We start from the raw sequence: 25929 nt of genomic DNA, 5'->3' as shown, positions 1-25929 counted from the left end.
AGATATTTTACACACAGGTCAGACTCATAACCCTGAGTTTCTAAAAGGCAGCCTTTTGTTGCACTCTTAGAAATTATATTTTAAAAAATCAATTTCTTTCCTCATGCATAACAAAACGAAATTAAAACAACAAAATGGTTTTTTTACAGAAATACAGAGATTTGCCACCACAATTTTCAGTGGTTTTTAACCTCTAAGCAACTACAAATATTGAATTCAACACTCCATTTACACAGGGTATGTGTGTGAATATTTGCATTTCGGTTTGGTCAATAATGCAACATTTCCACATTAAATTTTTATATTTTAAACCACTACAAATCCTGGATTTGTAGGCAGCAGCTGGAGCTCACCACAGCTCACTTCTCACAGTTTGCTTCAGTAAAGTTGTTTATTTTTGGGAGAGAAAAGGGTGGGAATCCCAATTTACACAGGGTATGTGTGTGAATATTTGCATTTCCATTTTGTCAATAAATGAACAGAATGCAACATTTCCACATTGCATTTTTATATTTTAATCCACTACAAATCCTGGATTTGTAGGCAGCAGCAGGAGCTCACCACAGCTCGTTTCCCACAGTCTGCCTCAATTAAGTTGTTTATTTTTGGGACAAAAGGGTGGGAATTCCAATCCCTTTTGGAATTATGGAATGCCCTGAGTGGGAGGGGACCCACAAGGACCATCCAGTCCAACTCCTGCCCTGCAGAAAAATCAAAATCCACCCCAAAATCCCTTCTGGTGCTGTCCCGATGCTCCTGGAGCTCTGGCAGGGTTTGGGGGCCCTCAGGGCTCGAGGTGAAGCCAGAATTCCCTCCTCGGACTCTTCCATCTCTGCACCACAGCTCAGGAAATGCAGAGAACATCCAGAAACTTCCACGAGGCACCAACTGCACCCCTCTGCCAGCAGAACTCAGTGGTGGGGCCCCATTTTCACATTGTTTGGATGGGGAGGGAGACAGGAATTGTTCTAATTGTTTTCCCACAGGACACCAAAGTTCTTCCACAGCACAGGCCTGGGTGTGGTTTGGTGTGAGACACAACAATTTGGAGTCAAGGAGAGACAACAAAGGCCAAGTTTGCCACGTTCCAGGTCCTCTCTTTGGGGCATCAGGTTCCCAAGGTTTTTCTGGATCCTTCCCAGCTCCTTCCTGCTTCAAGTCCTGGGTGAGACCAGCCAGGAACTCAGAGGAATCAGAAGAACAACCACATCCAGGAGGAATTCAGGAACTCAGAGGAACAACCACATCCAGGAGGAATACAGGAACTCAGAGGAACAACCATACCCAGGAGATTTCAGGAACTCAAAGAACCAGAGAACAGCCACATCCAGGAGGAATTCAGGAACTCAGAGGAACCTGAGGAACGTCCACATCCAGGAGGATTTCAAGAACAGCCACATCCAGGAGGATTTGAGGAACTCAGAGTGGGCGATCTGAGGAAGTCAGAACAACCCCATCCAGAAGGATTTGAGGAACTCAGAGAAACTTGAGGAACAGCCACATCCAGGAGGATTTGAGGAACTCAAAGGAACATCCACATCCCGGAGGATTTCACGAACAGCCACAACAGGAGATTTCAGGAACTCAAAGAACCAGAGAAACAGTCACATCCAGGAGGATTTCAGGAACTCAGAGGAACTTGATGAACAGCCACAACCAGGAGGATTTGAGGAACTCAGAGGAACCTGAGGAACGAGCCCATCCAGGAGGATCTCCATGAAGCCACACTCGGCTGTTTATGATTAACCCATTAATCGTAGGGTGCCAGCTCCTTGGGGACGAGGGGCTCGGTGTCCTCGGTGGGCCCTGAGGGCTGTGGGGCCATGGCCAGGCTCTGCAGGGTCTCCTGCTGGTGCTGCTTGGCCTTGTTGTAGAGCAGGACGCCCACGGTGACCAGGACGGTGCCCACGGCTGACAGGCTGGTGATCTTGTTCCCAAAGACAATGATGCTGAGCCAGATGGACAGGGCGTGCTTGACAGTGCTGGCAACGCTGCGGGGACAGCGGGGACATCAGGGACAGTGAGGGGACAGCAGGGACATCAGGGGGCAGCGGGGACATCAGGGGGCAGCGGGGATGTGAGGGGACACTGGGGATGAGGGGGGCCATGAGGGGACATTGGGGATGTAAGGGGACATGAGGGGACAGCAGGGGACATGAAGGGACATTGGGGATGTGAGGGGACAGCAGGAGATGTGAGGGGACATTGAGGGGACATGAAGGGACATTGGGGATGTGAGGGCACGGCAGGGGACATTGGGGAAATGGAGGGACATGAAGGGACATTGGGGATGTGAGGGGACATCAGGGGACAGCAGGGGATGTGAGAGGACGTGAAGAGACGTGAGGGGACATGAGGGGACACTGGGGATGTGAGGGGACAGCAGGGACGTGAGGGGACGTAAGGGGACGTGGAGGATGTGAGGGGACATTGGGGATGTGAAGGGACAGCAGGGACATCAGGGGGACATGAGGGGACATTGAGGACATATGGGGACATTGGGGATGTGAGGGCACAGCAGGGGACACTGGGGATGTGAGGGCACAGCAGGGGACACTGGGGTTGTGAGGGCACAGCAGGGGACATTGGGGATGTGAGGGCACAGCAGGGGACACTGGGGATGTGAGGGCACAGCAGGGGACATTGGGGATGTGAGGGCACAGCAGGGGACACTGGGGATGTGAGGGCACAGCAGGGGACACTGGGGTTGTGAGGGCACAGCAGGGGACATTGGGGATGTGAGGGCACAGCAGGGGACACTGGGGATGTGAGGGCACAGCAGGGGACACTGGGGATGTGAGGGCACGGCAGGGGACATTGGGGATGTGAGGGCACAGCAGGGGACATTGGGGATGTGAGGGCACAACAGGGGACATTGGGGATGTGAGGGCACAGCAGGGGACATTGGGGATGTGAGGGCACAACAGGGGACATTGGGGATGTGAGGGCACAGCAGGGGACACTGGGGTTGTGAGGGCACAGCAGGGGACATTGGGGATGTGAGGGCACGGCAGGGGACATTGGGGATGTGAAGGGACGTGAGGGGACGCTGGGGATGTGAGAGGACATGAAGGGACATTGGGGACGTGAGGGGACATCAGGGATGTGAGGGGGACGTGAGGGGACGGCAGCTCTGCCACATCCTGGCTTTGATGTCAGCCTTGCCCCTAAACACCATCAAATTCCACTTCCAACCCCAACCATCCCATGATTTCCCTCACTGATTTCTTTGCAAAAACCTTAATTTTCCTTTTTTTAGCACCACCTGAAATTCTACTTCCATCCCCATCCATCTGGAATTCCCCTCATTTATCTCTTCACAAAACACCTGTTAAGAATTCCCTGGTTTTTTAAACATCACCTCAGATTTTTCCAACCCCAACCATTCTGTGATTCCCCTCATTGATTTCTTTGCAAAAACCTTAATTTTCTACTATTTTAGCACCATCTCAGATTCTGCTTCCAGCCCCAACCATCCTATGATTTACCTCATTCATTTCTTTGCAAAACACCTTTAGTTTTCCTTTTTTTTAAACACCACCTGAAACTCCACTTTTTCAAAAGGAACATAAAATAATGTTCCTGACCAAAAAATTATGAAATAATGTTCCTGACCAAAAAATTATAAAATGGTGTTTCTGGCCAAAAAAAAAATTTATAAAATAACATTCCTGAAAAGGTATATAAAATAGTGTTCCTGACAAAAAGATAGAAAATAATGCTTCCTGATCAAAAAATACAAACCAGTGCTCCTGATCAAAGAAAATTAAATAATGTTCCCGATGAAAAAATAGAAAATAAAGCTGAATTTTACCTGAAAGTGACAGGGGAGATTTTGCCCATCAGGGCATAGGCTGTGACACTCTGCAGGTGGAACAGGACTCCATCAATCAGGAGCAGAATTACAATGTCCTGGTTGTAGCTGAAGCTTCTCCCACTTTTCCCAATCACAGGCACATCCTAAATTACCAAAAAAAAAAAACCCAAAAAAAAAAGAATTTAAGTGTTTAGTTCATGAGAAAAATCTAAAAATTATTTTCACCCGACTGTTGGAAGCAGAGAGAGTTTTAAATTTAAATTTTAGCCCAATAAAACCAAAAATATACAGAATATTTAGATCCTGTAATTTTTCTCAAAAAAAAAAATTTGCTTTCAGAGTGAATATTCCTGTACACCACATGAATATTAACAAAAAAAATCAACATATATTCCAGATTTTCTTTGTAGGTCTTTATCTCAAAGCTCAAATGCACTGAGATAAAATCATGATTTGGACTCAAAAATCCTGAGATAAATTCAGGCTTTTGGGATGAACTCATGTCTATATTAAATTATTTCTTTCATAAATTTCTCTTTTTTACTGCCCCAATCTCTTGCAAACATTGGATGAATTATGTTTTTTAATTTTGATTTAAAAATCAAAATTAATTTTTCCATTTTTTTATGAGAAGGATAAAAGGTAAAAATTAAGATTAAGCTTTGTTGCATATTCTGTTCACAATTAAAAAAAAAAAATTAATTAAAAAAAACCCCCCACAAATTCATTAAAATAATGAATTCAAATTACCATGAAAAAGATCCAAGCTGGAATGAGCATAACCACAGCAGCAGCACTTGTGTAGAACTGAAGCTCTGGGGCTCTACAAAGGAGAAAAAAAAATTTAAATTAAAAAAAAAATTAAATAAGATTTTAATATAAATATTTATATTTTATTGATATTTCTATTTTTAAATATTTATTTCTGGGAGTTCTGAAACTTGCAGTGGGAGCTCAGGGGAGTTTTCTTACCCTGATAAAATAATAGAGATGATCAGATTTACACCTTGGTGCAATACAATGATAAATATTTAATTTCTTCATGCAGCCCTAATTGAACCAAACCTGAAATATTTTGAATACTTACGAAAATCTGTATTTATCTCCACTGAGTAGTTTTTTGGAAAAGACGTTTTGCAAACTAGAGAAGAAAAAAAGAAAAATTTAAAAATTAAAAAAACTTTTAAATTTTTTTTAATGTAAAAAAAAAATTAAATTTGACTTTTTAAATTAAAACATTTAGAAAATTTTAAAACCATTTAAAAATGAAACCCCACAATTTAGCTGTAATTTAATTAGGACAAATCAATTAATCAATCCTCAAGCGGGTAAATGTTTTCTACAAGTACAGGAAGGAGTTTGATGTCATGAATTTTATTGTTTAATCTCAATAATGCTGCTAGATACAAGAGCATAAGTAAGAATAATTTCTAATTTTTAGTAAGAATAATTTATTAAAAATCCATTTTCAATACCAGCATATCAATGCACTGTACACAATGAGCCGTGTTAAACAATTTCTTTCCTCTCCTAATTACATTAATTGTTTTTTCCCCCCGGAGGTGCCAGTGCTCACCAGTCCATGATGTTGGTGGACAGGGCTGCAGAGAAGCCCAGGATGTTGAAGCTGATTTCGGTGGCTGTGCACAGAGCCAGGCCCCCCATCACAGGGATCAGGGACAGATTCACCAGCAACCCTGCGGGGAGAAGGGACAAAATATTATTTGTTATTTTTATATTGGAGAGAATTTGAAATTCGCAACAGCAAGAAAAAAGGAGCACAATGAACTTCAGTTTTTTAAAGCCACAATAATTTCTTGACAGAAAAAATAACAAAAATCCCCTTCCACCAATCCCTTTTAATATTATAAATTCATTGTAGATTCTTCCAGATGCATTTATTATATTTTATATTATATATTTTATATAATATATGTTATAGATTATACCTTACATATTATATATAAAATATATATAATATTATGCACATATATATTATGCATATATATATAATAATATATAATATATATATTACATATTATATATTATAATATATATGACATATTATATATATGATATTGCATCTTTAATATATATTATATAAAATACATATTAAAATACAATAAAATAGAGTATAATAAAATATAATATATGATATTATATAATATAATGATGTAACATGATATTATAAAATATATAATATATAATATGTAATATATAATATGTTAAATATAATACAATATATAATATGCAATATATAAAATATGTAATATATAGTATGTAGTACATATAACATAACATGTAATATGTAGTAAATAATATATATGTAGCATGTAATATATAATATTTGGTATGTAATATATAATATATAATAATATATAACATAAAAGATATAATAGTATACATAATATATATAATTTATTTATACAAAATATATAATATATTTAATATATAATGAATGAATATCAAATAATGAATATTGAATAATGCCTATTGAATAATGGAAATCTATATTATATATTACATTATTATGTTATATTTATCATATTTTATTAATTTTAGTGGCCAGACTTCCACCACAGCCAATTAAGAAGAGATTAATTAACCTCCTGTCAGGCCTCACCAGTGTATTCCCCCAGAATCATGCGGGACATGATGACAGTGAAAATGGGAGCTGAGCTTTTCACAGTCTCTGCAAATGACACTGCCACATTCTTCAGGCTCACCAGCCCCAGCACCACTGTTGCAAATCTGCAGCAGGAGAAAATCACAATAAATTAATTTTTAAAACGAATTAATTAATTACTGCACCAGAAGAAATGAAAATAATGCTTCAGGAGCTACTCTCAGGCACTCGGCATAAAAAGAATTGCTCTGTGATTTCTCCTGCACCTGCAAGGTCAGATCTTTCAACTGTGGCTTAAACATTATTTATTTAAAGCAAATAAAGGCACCCCTGGGCAATGTGGAATGTCTTTGGCTGCAGAGTGCATTTCCAGAAAACAAATTTACTTTTTAACACACTCCAAGGTTCAAGTGAGCATTTTTTAAGTCACAGTTTTCAACAGGTTCAGTTAAAAAAGTGAAAATCTTCTAAAAAACAGAAAATCACCAAGGAAACTTTTTTGCAGTTATCCATCTTTAGTGTAAATTAGATATGCTCATAATTACCAGAGTTTAAACTCTGAAATTAATTGAATTTATCACTTATTTGATTTGCTTTATCAGTTTTGCAGGGCAGAGGAAACAAAACCAGGCATTTTTATTCCCTCCTCCACCACAAACTTACACAACCCCAGCACCCAGCAAATATTTACTTTTCAAAAGATAAATTTTAATAGCCTGGATGACTTTTGAGGCAAAAGGCTGATAAATATTAATGCACTAAACAAACATCAGCCTCAACAGAGAGCAGGAAGAAAGTACATGGAAATAGAAGTGAGGACTGAAAAAATGGGCCCAAAAATTGAAATCTGGGTAAAGGAACAGCAAATAAAAATAAAATTATTCTGGGATATTTCTTGATGGGGGAAGGACAGGAGAACAGAACTTTGGCTTGGAAAAGCAGAAATATTAGCAAAGATAGAGCAGGGAATGTTTTTTATTTACCTCATTAATCCAACAAAGAGCATGATCATGATGAAATTTGGGGGGTAGGAGATTCTGGTCTTGTGCTGGTACAGACAGCAGGGGACAAACATCTTGATGCAGCCAATGAAGGTGGTGGAAAGCATCTGAACAGCACCTGAAAAAGGATCAGAGAGGGGAAATCAAACAAACTGGAGCACAACAAATCAACTGTCATGGAAAAATCTCTTACACAAACATCTCTGTGGTGGTTTTGGCAGTGTGTGCTTTATATAGTCTCACTAAAGCCCTTTATTTCTATAAACCAAATGTTTATATACCTGCTTCACAGATAAAGTGTCCTTTGTTTGCCCCTTAAGAAGAAAAAACAGAACTAAAATGGCCATTGATAACAGAGATAACCAAAGGTAACTCTTACACTGCACAGTTCTGGGGAGCACCAACAATTTACTCAAAATTTGACTTTTTGTTAAACCCTCCAGCACAGAAAACTAAAAAATTACTGTGTTTTTCTTCTTAAAGCTCCTCTATGAGGAAAATTTCATCTTTCAGCAAGTGGAGGAAAGGACAGTGGCAGAAACCACTTTAAAGGCCAAAATCTCAAATCCCTCCCCACACCTTCCAAACCAAACATTTGTCACTTCAATTGAACCGTTCTCTCCCTCAGCTTTATCTGGAATTATCAGTCATAGGATGATAGGACTTTAAAGGCCAAAATCCCAAGTTCTCAGCCCCAAGATCCCTCTCTGCACCTTCCAAACCAAACATTTTTTATTTCAATTGAACCATTCTCTCCCTCAGCTTTATATGGGACAATCTGGAATTATCAATTATAGGATGATGGAAATTTAAAGGCCAAAATCCCAAGTTCCCAGCCCCAAATCCCTCCCCACACCTTCCAAACTTTTTCACTTCAGCTGAACCATTCTCTCCCTCAGTTTTATATGGGATGATCTGGGATGATCAGTCATAGGATGATGGAAATCTAAAGGCCAAAATCCCAAGTTCCCAGCCCCAAATCCCTCCCCACACCTTCCAAACCAAACATTTTTTATTTCAATTGAACCACTCTCCCCCTCAGCTTTATCTGGGATGATCAGTCATAGGATGATGGAAATCTAAAGGCCAAAATCCCAAGTTCCCAACCTCAAGATCCCTCCCCACACCTTCCAAACATTTATTTCAATTGAACCATTCTCTCCCTCAGCTTTATCTGGAATGATCAATCACAGGATGATGGAACATCCTGAGCTGGAAGGGATCACCCAGCCCAACTCATCCCTGCACAGACACCCCAAAAACCCCTCCCTGCTCCTGCCACCATTATCCAAACACTCTGGGAGTTTTTTGGGGGCTCCCATCCCATTAAATAAACCAATTTCCCCCTGGAATTCAGCAAGAGCAGGGTACCAAGCATGCTGGGCTCTCCCTCCAGCAAGGACAGGATGTATTTGTTCAGGAACAGAGTGCAGAAGCTGAAGAAAAACCACAGAGTGAGGTAGATGAGGGCGTGGGAGCTCCAGATGCCCAGGTCGGACTCGATGACCGTGGTCTCTGTGATTGTGATTTTCAGCACATTCTCCTCTGGCAGGCTGTCACTGCGAGCAATCACAAATTTCTCACTCCTGTTAGCAAAGAGGGAGCCCAGCTGGAACAGGGATTTTCCTTTTGGCTTCTCCTCCAGCTGGGGAGGGCTCGGGGCCTCCGGGGTCAGGGCGCTCGTCATGGCGAGGTGGAGAAATAAATGTTTCCAAAATATTTCCAAAATACTCTTTGTCCTTCACAAGCAAGGCTGAGAAAGCACTCGTTGAAATAAAAATGTCATGTGGTCAATGCTTCATCTCCCAGGGGCCTGCAAAACTGGGTTTGGTCCTTCAAAGAACATCCTGGAGGAACAGAAACTCCAAAGGATTCTTCATGTGGGCTGCTCCATGTTTTCTGCCTAAAGGGGGAAAAAAAAAGTGTGATGTTTTATATTCCTAATGCAGCAAATACAGCACATTTCACCTGCACTTATGGAAGATAAAGAGAGTTCTGTAATCCCTCAGGCTGGATTTTCAGCTCCTGATGTCTTCATGCCAAGATCAAGCAACAAGAACTAATCTTAGGGAGGTTTTTATTCTAAAATAACACCCACCCACCCACCAGACTTGGTGGTTTTATGTCCTTTTCCCTCTGGAGCACCTCAACACAGCCTTTCCAATTATAACTAACTCCTCTTCCAGATTCCACAGTGTCTTTGATCTCAGTCTGCCTTTAAACACTCCCCAGGAAAATCTTCCCAACCCAGCAAATCCAGGCAGGAGCCTCTGCCCTTCAGACTAATTAACCTGTAATCAACCTGAGCAAAGAGAACAATAATCAAGGGCTGTAACCCCAGTAATCCCAGAGCTACCCTGGTAAATGTATCCCCAAAAAAGTAGGGAAATATGTCCAAGAGCTTTCCAGAGTGGTTATCTATTTAATTACATGGGAATATTCCTCATTTTACCACACCTTCCAATCCAATATTAGCACTTGCAACTCATTCTTAATGCCTTTTTAACAGATTTGGCAGCAAAAGGCATTAAATGATGTGCAAGCAGAGCATTTTCCTTTTACAAATTACACAAAGCGTGGCAAGTTACAGTAGCAGAGCAGAGAACACAACAAAACCACCCTGAGAAAGAAAGAGAAATGCAAGAGTTCTAACAAAGCTACTGCACCTGCCCTGATCTTGCAAACAGTTCAATCTTCTTTAAGATTTTAAGTTTTTAATGTTATTTATTAATTATTAAATATAAATTATTAATTTATTTTATTTTTAATGTTTAATGTGGCATCTCAAATAAATCACAAAGAGGTACTGAGGAGTTCAATATCTGGTGTCAGTCTCAGTATCCTACACAGCAGCTGCTTGAAATATGAAATTTTCCATTCCTCACATTCTCTGGTTGCTACAGCCATGCACTGAAGATTCCCATGTCCTTGCCCTTATCTCTTCCCATTTTTCCAGGAATTCATGCCAGCAGCACACTGAGGAATGGGACCCTCTGAAATGATCACATTAAACCACAAACTTGTGCTGACCCAGTTTAACACAAAACTCTGAAAAAAGAGACAAGTTCTCCAAGAGAATTTGCTCACAAAAATGGATTCTTGACTCCTCCTCCTTTTCCATTATTTTTCATTAAAAAAATACCCCTCTACATTCAAAATAGTTAATTATCACAGGTTTTTTTCTGTTTATTCAAGTTAATTAAAACCACGGCCAATTAAGCACAACCAAAGCTGCACCCTCAGCAGCGCTGCGATATCAGATTTGATATCAGCTTTGATATCACTGATCCCACACACGGCACGGAGCAGAACAGCAAACAACAACAAAATTACCCCCCTAAATTACTGACCTGCTGGTTTTAATCAACTGGAAAGTCTAAATGGGCTGAAAGAGTTCTCCATCTGGAACTAATTCAGTCTTCCTCCCTCAAGGCCAACCAGCAGCTGATGTTTACCAACAGATGAAAACGTGGCAGTGCTTGGCACTTGTTTCTCTTGGATTACTCACAAAGAGCCGGCAGTGTGAGCCTCTCACCATCCTTGTATCTTCTCCAACCCTTAACTACGCTCCTAGTAGCAATTATGGTGGAAAAAATATCCACGGAGAACTTTGGAAAGCCGGCTTTTCACAAATAGAAACTAAAGCTAAGTGTGTTGCAAGGGCTGGAGAAGCTGAGGCTGATGGGACAGTGTAAAACCAAAGGTTTGTGTCCATGACCCTCCATCTGTTATGCTAAAGGTCACTCAAACACTGCTCCCATTGCACCAGAAGCACAAAATCCAGCACCCTGAGCAAGCCTCGCTCATTAACACCGCTCACTAATGGCAAGAGAGCATCCAAGATGTTACAAACACTGCAAATAGAACAGAAGAGGCTGAAAGGCTGAAACAGCTCAGCGCTTTGTGCCATCCCAGCTGTGATTCTGCTCACCCACTGCCAGAGCCCTCCCTGCGCATTCCCGACCGCGCTCCATCCCCATTATCATTCTCATCCCCGCTGCCCGCAGCTCCTGGAGCATCCCAACCTCTCTCCATCCCCATTCTCATCCCCGTTCCCATTCCCGGTGCCCGCAGCTCCCGGAGCATCCCTCACACCGCAGCGGCTTCGGAGCCCTCCCGGGAGCACCGAGACCCTTCCGAGCCATCCTTCGGGCCCGGGGGCTGCCAGCACTGCCATCCCCCTGCCGGGCCCAGCTCGGATCCTCCTCCGCCGCTCCCATCCCTCCCTCCATCCCCGGAGCCCTCAGCGCATCCCGGCCGGCACCTGCGCTCCCCGCTCGCTGCTGCCGCAGCCCCGGCGCTCCCACGGCTCCGGCAGCACCGGGCTGGGCAGCACCGAACAACGGTAGCACCAAGCTCTGGCAGCATCGGACTCCGGTAGCACCGAGCAGCGACAGAACCGGGCTGGGCAGCACCAAGCTCCGGCAGCACCGGGCAGCGGCCGCCCATCCCGTGCCGTGCCCGCAGCCCCGCGCTGCAGAGCCGGTCCGGCCGCGCACCGCCGGGCCCCGGGCTCGCCCCTTTGTCCCCGCGGCGGCGGGGAGGCCATTTTACCCAAAGCACGAGGAGACCGAGCCGAGCCGCGGGGGTTACGGGGCACTCGCTGCCGGGTACAGCCGCGCACAGCGCCTCGCCGCGGGCCGCCCCTCCATCGAGCCGGGCGGGCTGCCCAGCGCCGAGGGGACCCCCGGGGCGGAGGGGCGGGAGCGCGGCGGCCCCGCCGCCCGGGAGGAGCCCGGCAGCGCTTCCCGCCCGTGCCGGGGAAGTGACGCGGGGCGGGCCGGCCCCGGAAGCGCCGCCGGGACCCCTCCGCAGCCATGTAGGGCCCGCGGCCGCCGCCATGGACGGCAGGTACGGGCGGGCCGGGCCGGGCCGCACTACGCGCGGCGCGGGGGCGCCTCCCCGCGCTCCCCCGGAGGCGCCCGTGCTGGGGATGGGGGGTCGCGGGCCGTTCCCCCCCGCGGTGGGGGTGGTACGGCCCCTGACGGCATCGCTCTCTCTCCCACAGCGGCGCCGCGGCTGCGGCGGGGCCGAGCGTGCCCAACCTCACCCCGCGGCACCGGCAGCTCATCCCCACGCCCTGCGGCCCCGTGAGTACATCGCCGCTGCTGCGGGCGGCTTGCCGCTGTCCTTCGCGCTTTTTTGCCCCGGGGGGTGGAAAAACACGGCTTAAATCCGCTTGCGAATTCCGGTGGAGCAGGGAGGTCCGCTCGCCGATGTTCGGTCTGCTGACAGCGCTATGGAGTGTCCTGAGCTGGAAGGGAACCTCAGGATCATTGATCAGCTCCTGGCGCTGCTCAGTCACCCCAAAATCCCACCCTGGGCACCCCTGACAGCTCCTGCAGCTCTGGCAGCCTCTGTGCTCATTCCTGGGCAGTGCCAGCACCCTCTGGGGGATGAACCTTTCCCAAAATCCAACCTGAACCCCCCATGCCCAGCTCAGGGGTTCCCTGGGGTGTCCCTGTCCCACAGCAGGGATCAGAGCTGTCCCTGCAGCCCCTCAGGTCCCCTCAGTCTCCTCCAGCTGAACAAACCGAGTGTTAAATCCCTGCCAGGATTTGCTCCCCCTGAAATATTTTAATAAAAGAAGGACTTTGCCTTCCTGGGAACACTGACCCTCTATTTACAGTTTTCTGAAAGTGAAAGTGTGGGAAAATGACATTTCTGACAGGTGTGTATGTGGGCAGTGTCCATGCCGTGGGTTATAACACCATGGCCTGTGAGGCACAAAGACAGGCTGTGGGTATAACTTTATTTCATAATTAATCTCAGCCTAGATAGTCCTGGTTTATACCCAGGACTATCTAGGCTGAGATTATTTTTGAAATAAAGTTACACTTCCCCCTTCCTCAGCAGTTTGGGAGTTTCAGTTCAATAGTGGAGTTTCTCTTCCCAAAGGAAACCCTGCACTCATTTACCCCTCTTGCCTCAATGTGATTTTTAGGAACAACAATGAATTTATTCTGCGTGATGTGTTAAAGAATGTTCTCCCTTTACAGATAAAACCATGCTCAGAGCTCTCATTCCCTGTGAAGATCTACTTCTGTGTCACTATTTTGTCCCTGCTGAGTGTCATAGGGCTGACCATCGAGACCCTGGTGCGCCAGGCTGAGGAGGATTTCACCATTTCCTTCATTCAGCTGGTTGGAGCTGGTAAGAAACCCAGTTTGGGTGGAGGAAATAATGAAAATAATAATGAAAATAATAATGAAAATTACAATAATGAAAATAATAATGAAAATAATAATAATAATAATAGTGAAAATTAAAATAATGAAAATTATAATGAAAATGAAAATAATATTGAAAATAATAATGAGAATAATAGTGTTTCATTCAATTCAAATGAACAGCTAGACATAATGTTCAGTGTGGTATTCATAAAATGACCCAGCTGGTGAGTTTTCCTGCAATAGCTGAACATCCAGTATCTCTTATATAAGAAACTTGAGTTGCTGCTTAATTACAACAACATCATTATCATTATTATTGTTGTTGTTATTACTATAGTTATAATGACAGTTTGGATAATACACTGCCATTTTCATGGTGGTACTTCACAAACAATTTAAAAATCAATAATTAAAATGAGATAAAATTAAAATTAAATTAATTAAAATTAAATACATAAAATAAAATTAAATAAATTTAATATTCCTTTTATTTAATTGATTTAATTTTATCTTGTGTGTTTATGATATTTATTTATTTATAAATATTTTTATATACATGTACGTATATATTGTATATAAATATATATATACACTATATACATATTGTATAAATATATATACAATATATATTGTGTATATATTATATTGTATATATATTTATATAGACACATGTATTTATTATACATGAAATATATGTCTATAAATATATATACATATTTATATATGTATATATATTTATATAGACACGTATATTTCATGTATAATAAATTAAGTTGAATTTAAATTTAATAAATAAAATTAATTAATATAAAGTTAATGATAATAATAATAATAAGCAGTAACTAATAATAAGTAATTATTTATTTTCCTGTGTGCTGAACACAGCAGGGAGTGTTTTACTTACCTGACTGAAGCTCCTTGGTAAGAACCAAGGCCGGGGAGCCTCGGGGCCCCTCTGAGCCCTCGCTGTGGGTGCAGAACTGGGATTTTGCCCCTGTTTGAGCTGGCACTGCCGTTCCCTCTCTCTGCAGTGTTCTGTGTGTACTATGTGAGCAGGGGCATCCTGCAGGAGAACCGCCAGGAGCTCGTGGTGTTCGTGCTCTCCATCCTGCTGCTGATGCTGCGCTCCATCATCAACTTCACGCTGCTCCCTGCAGGCCAGAAAGCTCAGCTCCTGGTCAGTGCCTGCTCCTAAATCTGCTCTGCCTTCCCCCACTGCCTGGGGCTGAAACTGCAGCGTGGGGAAGGCAGCATGTCTGTGCTAACACAGATAATTAAAAAAAAAAAAAAAATTATCTATATATATGTAGATGTATATGTGTATATATATGTATATGTGTATATATATATGTATATGTATATATATATGTATATATATATGTATATGTGTACTTTTGTTTTTATTTATTTATATGTAAAAATCAAATATTATATATAAATTAAAATCTCTTAAAAATCAATTATTATATATTTTAAGTATTCTTTTAAAAATTTATTATATATTTTAATACACATGACTATATATTTTTATTACATATACTGTTATATTATTATTTTATTGCATGTACTATCATTTATACTATATATAATAGTATATATAGTATACTATATATATACTGTTTTCTATATTATAATTATGATATTTATCATATATATGTATTATATTCATATATGATGATAAAGATATGATATTCATGTAAGATATGTGATATTTTTATATATTTTTTTATTATTAGATTTTTATATATTTATTAAATTATTAGTATATTTGTTTTATTATATATATGATCTATTATTTTATATAATATTTATAGGATTGTCTTTATTGTATATTATTTATTTATTATTTCTAGCTATTATATCTCATATATAATAGAAATATTATATATTGTATATAATAGAAATATATATTGATAGAAATATATAGATAGATCTAATCGATATATATATATATATTATATATTTGAATTTATTTGGGTTTTTTTTGTATTTAAATTTTTGTATTTTAAATACAAAATTAGGTGGGTTTTTTTATTTGTTTTTTGTATTTTAGCATTTCTTATGTCTTCATGTATTTTTGTTACTGATAACAGAATCAGGCTGAGTTATCCCTACTGCACAACAAAACGTGCACAGCCACAACTGCAAATCTTCTCTGAGCTGGTCTCTGAGTTTCCTTATGGCAGAACCCAAAAATAACAGAAATATCAAAGAATTACACAAAATTTCTGTAGAATTTATCCTTCACTTCACATACCCTGCCTCAGCTTTATCACTGTGGAATGTCTGGCTGGAATAAATAAATGTAACCTAGGCTAGGCATTACCCAGTGCTCTTAAATGTGATTTATGACATTTCTGGGAGCCTGCAAGGAAAGTGATGCCACTCCAGGTTATCTTGTTTGCATTTCATAGCAGTAAAATTCATTCAAGGATTGATTTCTAGCCCTTCCTAAGGTTTGTAGTAAATTCCCACTTGCTGTGCTTCCAGGAAGTGCTTTCTTTTGATCACATATTTCTCCAAAAGCTGTGAAGTCATCCAAAAATGACTGTTCAGGAGTGGCAGCCAACAAGGGAGAGGGAGCAAAGCATCTTTGCCAATTCAGTTTATTTATAATTCTGTTTCTTTATAATTCAGTTTATTTCTCATCCAGTTAAACTCACTTTACCTGCAGCAGGCTGGGTTGGTCAGGCCAATAAGGAAAATATATCAAAGAAATTCAGGTTCCTTTTAAGATGCACAGCCAAGTCATCAGTTTAAATATTAAACAAGAACTTCAAAGGAAAGCCTGCTGTAAATGTGAAAAGTAATTTTGGGGTTTTTTTACTGCTCTAACTGTAACTTGGATTACTGTAACTCTGCTTCCTGAGCCAGAATCATTTCTATTATCAATATTTTCTATCAATGTAACCTATTGTGTTTACGAGGCAGGGAGGAGTGATGAACCTGACTCCATGTTCTCAGAGGGCTCATTTATTATTTTATGATACTATAATATATTAAACTATACTAAGAATACAGAAAGGATACTTACTGAATGATAAAAAGATAATAATGAAAACTCCTGACTCTGGAGTCCAGACACAGCTTGACCCTGACTGAGCCAAAGAGTGAAAACAACTCCCAGCAGAGCCCAATAAAACAATCACCTGTGGGTAAATAATCCCCAAACACATTCCAAGGGAGCACACACAGGAGAAGCAAATGAGATAAGAATTTGTTTTCCTTTTTCTCTGAAGCTTCTCAGGAGAAAAACCCTGGGTAAAGGGATTTTCCCAGAAAACATGAATGTGACAGTGACCCTGAAGGATGTTTTGCCATTTGAGCCATCCTTAAAGCAGGAATTTTCTTGTTAAAACTGTGCTTTTAAAACACATCAGTTTGGGGTTTGGGGAGGAACCTGGTGCTGATCAGATGCATCAAATCCAGTCCTAAATTGAGCGTTAATTCCAGCAGGGTGGATACAAAGAGACACAAACCTGTGTTTGTTGGAATTCTGCGAGTCCAGCATTGAGAACAACCCCTGTCCCCAGTGGGGAAGGGAACTCAGAGGAGTCTCTGTGAAGGTTTTGTTCCAGCAGGAAGCTCAGAGGAGTCTCTGTGAAGGTTTTGCTGCTCCTGTGTGTTCCCAGCTGGGTTCCAGGTGTCAGCCCCTGGTGTTTCCTCCCCCAGGCCCGTTTTGTGCTGATCCTGCTGGTGGGATCCTTCGATGTCATCTGTGCCCTGGTCCTGATGCAGAGCCAGTCCATGATGGCATTCAGGGTGGGGGGAGCCCTGGAGAGCCTCCAGGCCCAGTACTTCATGCTCAACCTCTGCTTCTCCATGCTCACCTTTGATCTGCAGGCACAGGTACAGAAATTCCCTTTTTTCCTTCTTCCTGATGATATCTTGGGCTGGCTGAGCTGAATTAGTCCTTTCCAAAATCAACCCTCTCTCTTACCTTTATTACATTGTGGTGGTGTTCACAGAGGATGAGGGAGGAGATGAGGATCTGACCCCATGTTTCAGAAGGCTGATTTATTATTTTATGATAAATATTATATTAAAACTACACTAAAAGAATAGAAGAAAGGATTTCATCAGAAGGCTCCCTAAGAATAAAATAAGAAAGAATTATAAAGTTCTGTGGCTCAGACAATGTCTCTCAGCTGACTCTGATTGGCCATTAATTAGAAATAATTAACATAGGCTAATCAAAGATTTACTTGTTGCATTCCACAGCAGCAGATAATTATTGTTTACATTTTGTTCTTGAGGGCTTTCAGCTTCTCAGGAGGAAAAATCTTAAGGAAAGGATTTTTCAGAAAATATCATGGCTACATTATATTAACTTAAACACATAGAGCTACTACCATTATTATCATAGCTTAGCTAAAATCCATGAAAATAAATCAAAATGTATTTCATCATTGTCCTGCACAAAAGGAGCTGATTTTGGGGAGGTTTATCCATTAAACAATTGCATCCAGGAGCTCCAACACCCCTGAAGTGAGCAAGGCTGTTCCTGCCCATCTCAGCCTCCAGGCTCCTGCATTGAGGAAATGATTCTGGAGTGGGAGAGGGGAACTTGACCAGCAGGGCAGTGAGACAGAAAATGAAATTACAGCTGGGGGAAGTGAGCCCAAGAGCTGTTACCTCTGTAAGCACCCCTCATCCTTATTTCCTGCAGCTTTACTTTGCTCTATCATACAGGGAATGACCTCTGTCCTTGCCTGAGGAATAATTCAGCTTTCAGACCCAGGGGATTTTGTGGCAGATATTTTTTTTCCCAAGAATGATTCCATGCAATGTTTCCTCCCCCAGCTGTGCCTGTGCATCCTCCTGATCAACCTGCACGAGGTCACCCTGCTGCACAACATCATCTCAGCCACGGGCGTGGTCTGGGGCTGCCTCAAGGTCACCGTGGGCATCACTGCAGTGAGTGGCACCTGCAGGGGACACCAGGGACACACAGCCCCTGGCACTGCCCAGGGAAGGGAGCCAGCATGGAGAGAAGCAGAGCAGCAGCAGTATTGAAGCCAGGTTTTGTCTAAATCCCCAGCTGAGCACAGGGAGTGAAACAGTCACCTCATCATTGGGCCATTCTGAGGGATGTTTTTAGTCTCAGTCCTTGATCACTTCAGTGAAATCTGGAGGATCACACTGGCTTCAGTATTTCTGCCTCTCTGCCAAGGCTGGGTGAACTGGGAGTTCTCCAGGCCTTAAATCCTTAGGAACGCACACCAAAAATATGAGGGGTCCTTTGTTGGGGCATCTCCTTCAAAGCTCAGGGACAGTTTCCAGGTTAACCTAAAGATTGGTGAACTTGAAATGGCATTTTGAACCTCCTCTGAAATCTTGAGCTTCTCTTCCAAGAGTGATTGCAGAATGAGGGCCAAAGTACATCAGATAAGTGAGGTTTTTATTACCAGGAAGGAGTTGAGGGGTTTTTGGGGGTGGATGTTGGTTTAGGCTCCTGGGCTGTTTGCTTTATCATTCACACAAATTCCTGACAGCTGAAATACAGCTCCCTATGTGTTTTAATGGCTTTCTTGCTAAAATTGTGCTTTTAAAACACATCACTTTTGGGTTTGGGGGGAACCTGGGGGGATCAGATGCATCAAACCCAATCCTGACACTGGCACAGTCACTGCTCCCACCCCCAGAGGCTCAGCTGCTTTTCCTTCCTTTGCTCAGACCTGCCCTCCCAGCCCAGGGCTGCTGCAGTCCCTTTCTTCCTTCCCAAGCCCCTGGGGGAATTGTGAAATGAAATTCTCCTGGCACTTCAATCCTCTTGCTTCTCCCACATTTCCCTCCTCAGTGACTGCACTTCTGTGTGGCAAAAAGAAAAGTGGAGAAAAAGCCTCAGGGAGCTTTCAGTCTGTTACCTGTGAAAACATCCAGCTGCTAGAGGAAATCTGAGTGTGCCCAGAGAGAAAGGGCAGGGAAAACAGAGCCTGAATTTCCTGCTAAAAAACTCAGAGGGAGAAGGGAATTGGAGAGCAAAGCTAAAATTCAGAACTCAGCTTAGCCAGCACTTGGAATGCAATGAAAAATCAATTATATGTAGCTTTTTTAGAATAAATAGCACCTTAAAAAAGCTGTATCTCACCTTATTTTGCAGATTTTAAAAGAGCTGAAACCCCTGGTGTGGGTGTTCCTGATCCAGAATGTGCCTGAGGTGGTTTATCTCATCTACCTGCTCTACACGGTAAGGGCAGCAGGGCTGGGGGGGTCTCACCCTCATCCTCCTCAGGGCCAGGGTGTTGCTTTGCCCTTCCTGCAGCTCCTGCTGGATTTCAGGAGAGCAGAGCCCATCCTGCCTGGCCAGGATCAGCTTTGCAGCACATGGACAAAGTCAGGTTGCTCCTGAACTGATCAGAGGGAGGCTCTGGGAGTCCCTGCAAAGAATGATGAGGGAAAGATGAAACAAATTCTTGTTCAAGATACAGAACTCCTCAGAAATACCTCCCCTCCTTCACACAAGCCTCAGGTGGTGCCAGAGCATTTGACCAGGGCTCAGTTGTATTTTAAAGAATTTCTTAGGCAGCACCCACAGCTGTGGATCCTGCTGTAGCCAAAACAAGGCAGTGCAAGCCCAACAAAGTCCAGTTTGGGGCAGGTTTTTGGCTCTGTCACACTGATAAAACTTTTATCAATGAGCACCTCCCACCAGATGTGAGAGAGGAGAGCCAGGGGCAGCCAGGCTGGGCAGGGCTGGAATGCTGAGAGTGCCAGTGCTGCAAATCCTTCCCACCCAAACACCCAGGGATCATCAGCCCCCCACAGCCTCATTTGTCACATGCAGCTCCCCATTATTCCAGGCTGTTTGAGCTGGCACAGCCCAGCAGGACTCCACACTGTCTGTACACCATGAAATCACAAAACTCAGCTGGTTCCAAAGTCACCTGTTGGGTTTTTCTTTTGTCTTTTCCCCCAATTCCTACCTGGTGACTCCTCGCAGAAATGCAGTTGCAGGTTGTAGCTCCAAGGCTTTGTGGTGATGGTTTGGTGTCTCCTTTTTCCTGCAGGTGATCAGGGAGTGGGGCAAAGGCAATTCTTACACCCTGGAAGCTGCTTTCATCACTGGCTCCTGCATTTCTGTCACAATCAAATCTGTTCTGCTCTGGGCTCTGCTTCACGTCTACCGCAGCTTCGGGCAGGGGCTGAGGGAGAGAAGTGAGTACCCAAAAATGCCCTGGGGAGGTGGAGCCTGTTCTGTCCCAGTCACAGAGAAATCCTTAACAGATCCCAAATCAAGCAGCTCTGCAGCCCCAGAGTGACCAGGCTGCCAAAGCTCAGAAGTTGGGTGGGACAGATTTGGCTTTTCCCTGGCAAAGCTGATGCCAACCTGAGCAAGAACTGCTGCTGTCCAAAAAAATCCCACCTGTGTGGGCAAATCTCTGCTTGCAAATTTCTGTCACACACAGTAAAGGGCCACTGATGTGGCACAGCCCAAAGCTCCTGTCCCCAGGGTCTCTGAGCCCTGCAGTGCTGCTGACTGAGCTCCCTCTCTCTTCCCACAGTGTTTTCCTCCTATGGAAGGATCGACTCCTGAGCCCTCCCTGTGCAGCTCCCACAGAGTGAAGCCACCCAGGAGCTCCTGCCCTGCCCTCAGGGTGGCCACCAATGTCCCTGTGCCAGGATGAAGCAGGGACAGGAAGGTGTCACTCATCTCTTGGAGCAATGCAGGTGGGACAGAGCTTAAAGCAAAACCTGTTTGGGAAATTCCCAGCTGGGACCAAGCACCTTTCACTGCTTTTCCTGCTGCTCTGGAAGCACAGGGGGTCACACCTGCAGGGGGGTCACACACAGGGGGTCACACCTGCATGTGAGCTGCTCCTTTCAGTGCTTTTTGCCTGGGCAGACACAAACATCACGAAGGAAATTTGCACACCCACCCTCTGTACCTGAATTCAGAAGGGGATTGTGCTGCCCAGCTTGGATCTGCTGCAGAGCAGCTCAGCCCTAATGGTTTGGTGACAGTGGTGTCCCCTCTCTAAGGCTTCTTTTCCTCCTCTGGCTTCAGAATATTTCCATTATTTTTTGTTAACCCCAGCTACACATGGAAAATGCTCCCTGTAACCTCAGCCCTCCCTCAGTGTAACCAAGGTGCCATTTCACACCAGGGGGACTGTTACAATTAAGCCTTTAATATTGTAATTTAAAAGTTTGGTATTTTATTGACTGGAACCTTTAACTACTGGCTATTTTGTAATAAAGCATAAGCACAGTTTGTGTTTGGATAATTATTTCCCATGGAACAGCACCAATTCAATGGGAAATCCCTTCCAAAACTCAATAGGGAAGAGGTTGGGACTGGAATTCCTGGGTGCTGTGGACATTGGCACTACACTTCTCCTCAGACACTGCAAAAAGTAATTAAAATTAAAATTTTATCACAGCTTATTAGGGAGGTTTACAAGGTTTCTATAAAATTGCTGTAATTTTTTCTCCTCATCCTGACCATCTAAATCACCACCTCTATTACAAATATGTATTTTTCTCATCTTGCTCTCCTAAACTTGAATCAAATCTCCTTTACCTGCAGCCCCAGGGAGGCATTTAGAGGTTAATGTGTGACAGAGCAGCAGCTGCCTCTGACTTCACCCCACAAGTGGCAGTGGCAGCAGGGATTGGTGCTGGAAGAATTAAACATTTAAACATAACAAAACCTTTGCAGTCCTTCCCTCAGCCAAGCCCAGCAGGAAACCCTTTCCAAGGTTCCTGGTAAAACAAAAACTTCAAACCAGCTCCTTTACCTGCACAAGGAATCTCCTTGTCAAACAAAAACTCCATTTGAAGGCAGCTCCTCACATCCCTCTCAGCTGCTGGAATGAGTTACACATTAATTATGAAATCAAAAAACTCATTAATCTCAATTCCATGGGAGAAATGCCCAGAACTTCATCAGAAGTGATGAAATGTACCTGAGGAATTTAAACGTCGTTTGCAAGTACAAGTGTGCCACAGGCATTTCAACCCCATTTTTAACCCTAAACTTCCTGGATATCAATTAGCAGATTGTTTGACCAGCTTATCTGACCCTTATCTATTTCACCCTTAACTATTTCTTTCCTCATATTTCTATTATTGGCCCTTTAAAACAGAATTTAATGCAGCCCAGCTGGTTGTACACAAGATTTGTTTCAAGCTGCACAGCAAATCCAGCAATTATTTTGAGACTTTTGAGGAAAACCTGATATCAAACATTCCAAAAAGCCCTGGGTGTATTCCCACAAAGAGATCCCACTGTCCCCTGAGAAATGTCAAACCCCCCACACAATTCCAAGCAACTGATTGGGAATTCACTATTTTCTATTCTCCCCAATCAAAGGGCAAATCGACCAATCCAACTTTACAAAAAGGTTTTATTGAAAGGATTGAAAAATATTTTGTTTCTCAACAATATTTAAAACCAAGTTGTCAATATGTTAACAATATGTAACAGGATTTTTTTTTAGCTTTTAAAAATTCAGTACACTGCTTTATTCCCTACTACAGTTGGTAACAACTTCTTCCATTTCTACCAGAGGATAATTTTTTTTTCTTTTAAAAACAAATTAATTTCCCAGCTTCCATTTTGGCCCTTTGTAGATGAAAGGATTTGTAGGTGCCAGTGACTTAGAAACCCTTTCATTAAAAACTCTTAATCAGCAAACCCCTGTTTTTTAGCACAGTTTGACCAAGTTATTGTGAAGAAGCTACATTAGCACAAGGAGGTTTTATTGCCAATAAAGTGAGGTGCATTTCAGCTTTTTTCTGCTTCAGCTCCTGGGGCAGTTGAAATGCAGAACTCCAGGGCTGCTGCAGCCTCACTCTCCTCAGTCTGCAGATTAAAAGCCTTGGAAAGGGACTTGGTACACTCAGATTTGTGATGGATTAACAGAGAGAATCAAGGCAGCTTTTGGAGGAGAAGCCAGGACTGGATCCCTGAGCCAGGGCTGCAGCTCTGCCTGGGCTCAGCACCCCCAGAAAATGCCTTTTGTCAGCAGAATTCTGTACAAGCAAAGCTGCAGCAGCCTCAGAGGCAGCAATGCAATTGCAGCAGGTGATAAATTGAAAGAAGAAATTTCAAGCCAACCCCTAATGTAGATCTAAAGTAGTTCAGTACACTTTGATTACAGATTTCATTACCTGTGCACTCTGAAAATTAAAAGTCTGGCAATTTAGTCAAGAATAGCTTTACTATTATAAAAAGCATAAATAAAAAGTGCTGAATATAGTTTTATCTTTAAAAAAATACTAGATAAGGCTCATAAATCATTTCACCTCTGCAAAATGATTTTCCACTCCCCAGTGTGCCTAGAACTGCTCATTCTGCACTCATCCACACGTTTCTCTAGACACCATACCCTGCTCCTTCTCCCAATTATTGCATGTTTAAATAAAATAGTTCCAAAGCAAAAAAGCCTGACACTTCTGTAGCTCAAAAAGTAACCAGTTATCAAATAACTGAATACTCACTCAGGAAACCCGTAAGCAGCTTCAAAACAGTGATAAAACAATGACTGCAGATTCAAGTGAAAGAGAAATCCCAAAAGCTCTCTGGATATTCTCCAAGATATCCCAAAATCCAGCTGGTTTTGACCAAATCAAACCAATATTCTATGTTACAAAATGTACAAACCAAGTGTTCATTAATACCAACGCTGTTCGTTGTGTTTTTAAATCATTACCAAGAGTTTGTTTCTCTTTTCTGGAAAGTGCTCTCACCTGCATTTCATGAGCTCAGCCTCCCAAAGGGATGAGACATTATTGAAACCACCAGAGGACAACAGGTCAGGCAGAGGCTGGAAATGAAACCATTTCCCATTTCCACTTTGGACCACAGAAACAACGTAAGACAATCATGAGAAATTTCAGCAGAGATTCTCCCTCACCCCCAAGGAACTCCCACCTCAGGCAGGAAATTCATTCCTTGGCTTTGAACAGCTCCTGGCCCTTCCTTCAGTGAGCGATGCAGCAAGACTTGAAAATGCTGAAGTTTGGATAAAATGATCAAGAGACTGCACCACAGAGAACATAAATGTAAACATTATCCTTGGGTTTGCTATTTTGCAGTTGAAGTACAGTACAAACCCTTTCCCCCCACCCCAACCAGTTCTTTTGGTGGGGTTTGGTTTTGTTTTTGTTCTTTCATAAAAGCACATACAATAAAATATGTACAGAGAGAAGTTAGAAACGTTTGAAAGCATCTTAAAAAAAGTAAATGTGAGACTTAGAATAATCTTGAGTGTGCTGAAGGCACCGTTGCTACTCCACTGGGAATGTGTCCTCCCATTTCTCCAGCCCAGCAATGCAGAATCCCACCCTGGATTACTCAGCACCAAGAGTTGGAAGATATCCATGGAAGGTGAGGGCATTCAGGATCTCAGAACAGGATATTTGCTTCAGGACAACAGTGAATTCAGTAGCAAGTGAAGTCCAGATTCTTCTTGTACACTTGGAGAATTATTATTATTATTTTTAACATGATAGTCTCTAATGCTACCATTTATCCCAGGGAATCAAACAAAAATAATAACAAAAACCAACACATGGATGATTCCCACCAAGAGGAAGTGCAGAGCTGTGAATTAGCTCAGCTACAAATAATCAATGCTCATCCCTGCTGTTTGTGGCTATTTCCACAGTGCTGACAGCCAGGGTCAACCACTGCTCAAATGGGCACATGAGAAAGAAATGTATATATAAAAAATATATACTTTTTATTACTAATTCCATCTATTAATAAAAAACATCCTTTGTGGATGTTTCTTCAGTGTGTCACACTTGCAAGTAAGAAAGTATTTTCTGGGCAAGATAACAAAGAAGAACTATTATTTTTAAAAAGAAAACTTCTCAGAGCCTTTCTGTTCCTAGCAGTGTTAAATGGAGTTATAACCTATCAAATGGAAGATTTTAATGCCACTTTTCTGCTGCCACTTTTCCCTGGTGTAGCTACATTCAGCCTACCATGGAACTGGTAAGTCAGAGGTTACAATCAAATCTGCAGATGTGGTTTTGGATAGCAGTCAGGAATAATCCACTGCTCACTGGAAGGAAATTCAGAACCATCAGAACCTTCCACTCCCCTCCTGATGCACAGGAAGGAGCAAAACCCTCCCCAGTCCCAACCCCTGAGGGACATCAACCACAAGCACAGGGCAGCTCCAAGATCCAACAGAGGGGAGGGATTCTGCCACATCCCAGTGCTCCAAGATCCAACAGAAGGGAGAAATTCTGCCACATCCCAGTGCTCCAAAATCCATCAGAGGGGAAGGATTCTGCCAGATTCCCCTACCCCAAAATCCAAAAGAAGGGAAGGATTCTGCCACATCCCAGTGCTCC

General features: G+C 42.7%; 2 protein-coding genes across 2 annotated transcripts; one reads left to right on the top strand and one right to left on the bottom strand.

Moving 5' to 3' along the window:
* Positions 1-1601: 1601 nt before the first annotated feature.
* Positions 1602-12102, bottom strand: SLC35E2B (solute carrier family 35 member E2B). Its single transcript, XM_054291911.1, has 9 exons — positions 11999-12102; positions 8816-9347; positions 7427-7562; positions 6441-6568; positions 5394-5514; positions 4905-4958; positions 4568-4640; positions 3815-3960; positions 1602-1991 (listed from the first exon to the last, which is right to left on the bottom strand). Exons 2-9 carry the CDS (start codon positions 9129-9131, stop codon positions 1751-1753), a joined length of 1215 nt encoding a protein of 404 aa, XP_054147886.1. The 5' UTR covers positions 9132-9347; positions 11999-12102; the 3' UTR covers positions 1602-1750.
* A 135-nt stretch (positions 12103-12237) lies between these two features.
* LOC128947642 (uncharacterized) lies at positions 12238-21211 on the top strand. The gene is made up of 9 exons (XM_054291987.1): positions 12238-12295; positions 12453-12534; positions 13444-13597; positions 14649-14794; positions 17290-17466; positions 18421-18534; positions 19721-19807; positions 20628-20775; positions 21123-21211. The coding sequence occupies exons 1-9, from the start codon at positions 12285-12287 to the stop codon at positions 21152-21154; spliced, it is 951 nt and encodes a 316-aa protein (XP_054147962.1). The 5' UTR covers positions 12238-12284; the 3' UTR covers positions 21155-21211.
* Positions 21212-25929: the final 4718 nt, after the last annotated feature.

The sequence above is a fragment of the Melozone crissalis genome, unplaced genomic scaffold, assembly GCF_028551555.1.
Source record: "Melozone crissalis strain CALT ecotype California unplaced genomic scaffold, PUWL_Pcris_2 ptg000107l_1, whole genome shotgun sequence".
NCBI classification, from domain to species: Eukaryota; Metazoa; Chordata; class Aves; order Passeriformes; family Passerellidae; genus Melozone; species Melozone crissalis.
Note: the sequence above shows the minus strand (reverse complement) of the source record. Positions and strands in the feature narration are given on the sequence as shown.

What these genes read in the sequence shown, in the direction of transcription:
- LOC128947642 (XM_054291987.1), top strand. An exon ending in TCCCCACGCCCTGCGGCCCC is followed by an intron (nt 12,535 to 13,443) that starts GTGAGTACATCG and finishes CTCCCTTTACAG; the next exon opens with ATAAAACCATGCTCAGAGCT. An exon ending in GCCAGAAAGCTCAGCTCCTG is followed by an intron (nt 14,795 to 17,289) that starts GTCAGTGCCTGC and finishes TTCCTCCCCCAG; the next exon opens with GCCCGTTTTGTGCTGATCCT.
- SLC35E2B (XM_054291911.1), bottom strand. Translation starts at nt 9,131, where the DNA reads ATGACGAGCGCCCTGACCCCGGAGGCCCCGAGCCCTCCCCAGCTGGAG. An exon ending in TCCACCAACATCATGGACTG is followed by an intron (nt 4,959 to 5,393) that starts GTGAGCACTGGC and finishes TTTCTTCTCTAG; the next exon opens with TTTGCAAAACGTCTTTTCCA. An exon ending in CAGCTTGGATCTTTTTCATG is followed by an intron (nt 3,961 to 4,567) that starts GTAATTTGAATT and finishes TTGGTAATTTAG; the next exon opens with GATGTGCCTGTGATTGGGAA.